We start from the raw sequence: 6,000 nt of genomic DNA on the forward strand, positions 1-6,000 counted from the left end.
TAATAGCTTTTAAAATATAAAAATCAGTCTTTAAGTAAAGAGATGTCTATCGGATTAATAACATTTCCAGAGTTAGATTCCTTCTCCTTGCCCTACTCAACGAGAGCTCTTTAGTTTCTTACCTTCATGAATTGTATTCTGTTTAGCCTTTCATTAAATAACATGAAATGCTTTTCTCCTGCAGATGTGGACAAAGTACAAGAAAGCAGAAATTCAAAAAGCAGGTCTAGGGAGCAACAAAGCTCCTAATTCTATTACCCACTACATGACATGTGGGCCAAGTGGTGAGTTTCTTGCTTAAAATGTAAATGAGATTAATCTCATTTATACAAACTAACTGCATTAAGTATAAGAACAAGTGCACATTGCATTAACAGATGTAAATATTGCTTGCTTTAATTCATGACTTTCTGTCTTACTAGTAAATCAAGATTAGATGAGTCCCAAAAGATTTTGCCCATCAGTGCAGGAAACCAATCTTTAAAAATTATTTTTCTTTTTTCCCCTCAATTTAAATTTGATTTTACTAATGAGTAATGTTTTAGAAATTATTTTCAGTTTGAAGTCTTTCTTTGTGGTAGGAATACAACTTCTGTGCAACATTCTTGATAATTGAGGAGAATAAATTAAATGCCTTTTCTATGAAGAGCTACTAAAAAAAAAATTGTCTCTGACTTTCTGTCACTCTCATCCCTATAGAAGTATCTGGTGCATGCTGTTCTTTTAGTGGTTGCTCTGTATTTTATATCTCTTATCTTCAAGCTTTTCTTATATTTTCTTTCTTCTTTCTACCTTCCAACTAAATACAGAGAGAAAAGTGTCCTTCAGTTTCTCAGTGTGAAGCCTTTATTTCTGAAGTAACAAGACACCCAACTATAGGAATCACTTTTTAAAATCTTTAAGACTTTAACAATCCTTCGTGACTAGAGCAGGAAAGAAATACAAACCTTCATTCCTTCCTTGAATCAAGGAGCACTACTGGAGTCAACTGCCAAAATTTTTAGGTTTTGTGACTTACCGTACATTGTACTGTTAAGATCTACTGAATAAAGGATGTTCTCTCACTAAGGACCAAGTGTTTTAAGGTTTCAAGAAGTACTCCAAGAACAATATACTTCTTTCATCATTTGTTTATGAATTTATCCATGTTTGCTTAATGCTTCTGCTAAGTATTAGTCTAAATCTAGCCATTTATATTTAGTTGTGTAAACCTAAATTAAATGCTGTAGTATGTTGTGGGATGTACTATATATCAAGATACAGAGAACATTGTTTTGGCATGTCAGAGCCTTATTTGGTTAGCAGACTGCATGTGTTGGTATTCTTTTTTTTTTTAAGCCTTTTATTTTGATGCACTGCAAAAGAAATTCAGTTTATCAGATAACTCTGAAAAATCCATAATAAGATAGGAGTTATAAAAAATTTACAGTGATATTAATCTTTCCGTATCCCCCACTAGCAACACTAAGCAATTCACACATGGATCTAAGGTAATTAAAAGTGTGTTTTTCTGAAACTTTTTTTTTAGTAAGATGGTTTTCTAGAAAATGGCATTCCCAAGATAAACCTGTTGTGTTTGAACTCATTTCCCTCCTTTAGTACTGGGTTATGTATGTGTTTGTTTTTTTAACTTGAGAGCTGACTGTTGCTTAAGAAGTTTTCTTATGGCAAAAATAATGTAAATAATTTACTATGATCTGCATTTTGCCAGGAACTCATTTATTATTAAGGTTATCACTTATTAATAAAAATTTTTCTGTTTTTGTCCTTTATAATACATTAAAGTTGGTAACTGTTATCGGTACTTTTGAAATATTTGTATGCATTTGTTACCTTAAACATTTGAAAGAAGCACAAAAAAAAGGTAAATTTAGTCAACCCAGGGAAACATCAGTTTTTTTGTAGTTCCAATTTTATATCACAGTTTTATTTTCTTATGAAGTCAAAAAACTGCATCGATACAAATTTGATACTAATGCAAATTCATTATTTAACAAATATCAGAATAATCTTAAAGGTCTGAAATGAGAAAGATACTAACTTTTTAATTTTAACAGTATACTTCTTAGGCTCTCACTACCAGCTCTAAAAATCTTTTTGGAATAATTCCATAGTGTGTGGTTTATGAACTGTGTGTTTCATCATTAACCTAGTAGCCATGAGATACATGTCTCCCTCTCTCCCTCCTTCCTCACACCTTTCTTTTTTTCTTTCTCTTTTTGGTAGGCCAGTAACACTGCTGTGTTCATAGTCTACTTTCAGAAAGACCATTAATGAAAATAAATACAGCATGTATAGTTGAAAAGAAACTGAAATGGAAGTTAGAGAACCTGGACTTCGTAATGCCACCATTAACTTAGGTTTTGCCACCAAATAATGCTGTAAAGGTAAATCACTTTTAAACCCTTGGATGAAAGGTGCTATGTAAATGTAAATACAAAGGATTCTTACTAAAATACAAATATTGCACAACAGACATATTTAAAACCTATTCTCTAGGCTTTGAAACATGTCTCCATCATGACTCCCTAGATTCAAGTATCAGATTGATAATGGGTATCATGGCAGTCTAGAGACACGTGCATGTAAAAAATGTAAATTCATCTTTAGGTGGATAAATTGAAAGTAAATATAGAAATTATGTTTTAGCTAAATACAGTGAGTGGGTAACTTAGATTTATATTAACTAGCATCTAATTTGCACAACTAGGACACATTCCAGGACATTTACTGAAAGTTGAAATTTAATGAGTAGGAGGTAGCCCAGTGAGGGTGTATGATATCACAGCTTGGTCTCTACAGGACACTAATATCCTAAAATAGAGAACATGCTGACTGAGGCAGCACATTACTGCTTCAATTAGAAAATGCTTAAGGGTAGCCTATAAAGTACTAAACCTGAGTGGGCTGACCCTGAGAAAATGCAGCAAGACAACCAAGAGAATACTTGAGACTGCAAAAGTGGAATATTCTCAATTATATTAATCACCTTTTTCATACCATTTCAAGAAAGGATTAGATAACCCATGAATATCTTACCGTCTCCAAAAGATACCATCAGAAGCAAACTTAGTATGAAGTCATGCTTTTCCCTTAGATAAACCACTTCTGCCAAACAAAATAGTGTAGCCAACTAGAAACTAACTGGGGCCAGTTTCTGGACTGGGGCCTGACATGCTTTTAATGATCTGACTCTATTCTAAATCAATACCCAAACCCCCTCGGAAACTAAAGAATTTATATACAGGGTGATAGCTTCGGCCCAGAGCTCCAATAAAGTGCTTCAGATCTGGCAATGTGGAAATGTTCGGTCCAAGTTTTTGAACTGGTGGTTACCAAAGAGTACACAAAACAGGTTTGTATGTAGCACCTTTCATGCAAGGCATGGTAAAAGCCTATTTAAAAATCACTGTGCATATTACGGAATTGCAGCCACCTCACAAATGAAGTATTACAGCCTGCACTGTCTTAAAATTTTATGTCAGGAAGTGAAAAAGATATTGTACCAAATCTGGAATTACAATGAGGAGTAATAATGTATGCTAAATGACTTGTATTTTAAGTTACTTTTTAATGAGAAAAGTGAATTTTTGTGTTTTCTTTTCTGCTACACTTAGTCCTGAGATGTATTTTTTTCTTTAAGCCTTGAATGAATAATACAAAAGGAGCCCATTTTATAATATAAACCTTGATGTACATGTTGAGATATTTGGACAAAGAAAATGCCTTAAAAGGAATGCTTATGGATAAAGTTGCACTTACAACACCTTTAACAAAACGTGATTTCAAATTGTCTTTTTCTTTTCTACTAAGGGTTCTCTCTTTCAGTGTTTGCCACTGTACTTGTAACTGTTATTACATATCAAATCCAATAATATAAAAGGTGTAACATTTCCTTTAAAAGTAATGCTACTGAGAAATTTGGAGTTGAATGGCAAAATGTTTATTACTTGGCTATACCTAATATAAGCCACAGTTCATAACAAAAAATCCAGTTTATAACAAAATAGATACCATAATTTGGCCGATTTGTCTTTTTTTAAAAACATTATTTTTCATTTTAGTTTTTTTTTTTTTTTTTTTTTTTTTTTTTTTTTTGCGGCCCTCGCCTTTTTGTGGCCTCTCCCGCCGCGGAGCACAGGCTCGGGACGCGCAGGCTCAGCGGCCACGACCCCGCGTCTCCTGCATCGGCAGGCGGACTCTCAAGCACTGCGCCACCAGGGAAGCCCTTCATTTTAGTTTTTAACTTTATTTCTCCTAAAAAAATTAAGTTGGTTTAACATTCTTGTTAAACTGATATAACAAGAGGTGAATTTTAAACTAATATAAAAAGAGGTGATTTTTATAACAAGTGGTCAGCAATCATAACATATAATTTAGCCCAATATTATTCTTTCCTTACCCTTTGCCCTAGAAAACCTATTTTATGTGTTTCATAACATATAACCTTGTTTAGATGATTCTGTCCTCGTCACTTTGGGATGAGTATTCGAGGTTTCGGGAGAGAACTGAGAATCTATCAGTTTTGTCAACCTCAAAATAGGTTTAAATACAATAGATGGCACAAATCAGTCTCTTTCATTTTCACATCTAGACTTTGGGAGGCGTAATGTTAGAGATGGCAACCTGCCTTGTGTCCTTGGGCAGGTCAGTCTTTCTGGGCCTGTTTTCACCGTAAGGTGGGGAGGACAGTTAGACCAGTTATCTGAGGTCCTCAGTATCTTTGATTCTGTTCGTTAAACCTTCATTTTATATGCAAAGCAACCTAAAATTTCCTCTTTCTTAGAGATATAGTACAGAGTAGGCAAAAACTAACATAGCACCTCAGAAATAAGGTTATCACTTATGGAAAATATTTCTTACTAACTCATCTCTTAAATCCATTCTGTATTTTATAAAAATTCTGCCTTGAGTAGACTTGTAGTTTCTAACCACATATATCCAAAGTAGACAAGTTTTTACTTTTGCCTTTCAGTAATGCAAATTGGTACAAATTAAGTACAATTTCTCTACCAGAAGCAAATATTTTTTTGAGTGTTCAACCTTAGGAAAATATGATTACCTCTCAAATATCCCACTTGATTGTACTCTAGAGGAAACGAGAATTTTCCTAAGACCTCTAGGCTAGTTTGTAGCCTAGTCTAGTCAGACCCTCAGCTGGGGTTTTGTTTGAATCTAAGTGAGGTGGAAAAGTACATCAATTTTCCTGTTTTTGAACTAGCCTCTATATGACAACTGAGAATACATAATCCTGGGTTCTTATACTGCTTTAGATGCCACAGTTGAAAGGGGATGAGTAAAATTTAATATAGCCTAGAGGACAAAGGAAACTTGTTCAAGCATGTTCACATTTTGTAACCTCCGAAGACTAAGCAAATCCTTCTTAATGGCCTATGTATTTTCTGCTCCTGAGTTTTAAAATATAATTTCATTAGTATAATGATTATGACATAACATTTTCCATCCCTACTTTGAGTGTTTTTCTAGATTAAAATTTTCTAAAGATAGAATTTTATTTAAAAATTAGCTTATTTTTCACTGAAAAAAAAAAGCACTGGTTTAAAAACAAACATCCGGTAATAGGAAGGTTTTGCCCTTGCCCCCATGTTTAATTATATTGCTGGGGAATTCTTATTCCTTAATCCTCATTCCTCAAAGATAACCACTATTAACAGTTGAATATATTCCCATATTCCTCTTTTTCCCCTGTATGTACACTGTCATATGTGTAATTTTATATATGCTGTTTTTGCAGTTTGCTTTTTTCAAATATAATAAACACCTTACAGAAGATGTAATATAGTTAATCTTAGATAGTTAACTAATCTTAGTTTTGATGTTAATTAATTAATTTAGGCTGCCACACAGCTTACAGGATCTCAGTTCCCCTGACCAGGGATTGCTCCCCAGCGCCAAGGCAGTGAAAGCCTGGAATCCCAACCACTAGGCCACCAGGGAACTCCCTATGTTAATTCATCCTTAATTGTTGAAGGCATTCCT

The 6,000-nt window shown here is 33.9% G+C and overlaps 1 protein-coding gene across 3 annotated transcripts in view; it reads left to right on the top strand.

The window, feature by feature from the left end:
- CCDC88A (coiled-coil and HOOK domain protein 88A) overlaps positions 1–1,386 on the top strand; it is a 123,548-nt gene extending 122,162 nt beyond the window's left edge. For 2 of the 3 annotated variants that reach the window (XM_007465666.1, XM_007465665.1), the window contains one exon: positions 185–249. In XM_007465666.1, the coding sequence (XP_007465728.1) occupies positions 185–249 (65 nt within the window). Of the gene's footprint in view, positions 1–184; positions 285–809 lie in introns of those variants that run through there. The other variant, XM_007465664.1, reaches the window with a different exon arrangement.
- Positions 1,387–6,000: the final 4,614 nt, after the last annotated feature.

The sequence above is a fragment of the Lipotes vexillifer genome, unplaced genomic scaffold (genome assembly GCF_000442215.2).
Source record: "Lipotes vexillifer unplaced genomic scaffold, Lipotes_vexillifer_v1.1 scaffold77, whole genome shotgun sequence".
NCBI lineage: Eukaryota > Metazoa > Chordata > Mammalia > Artiodactyla > Lipotidae > Lipotes > Lipotes vexillifer.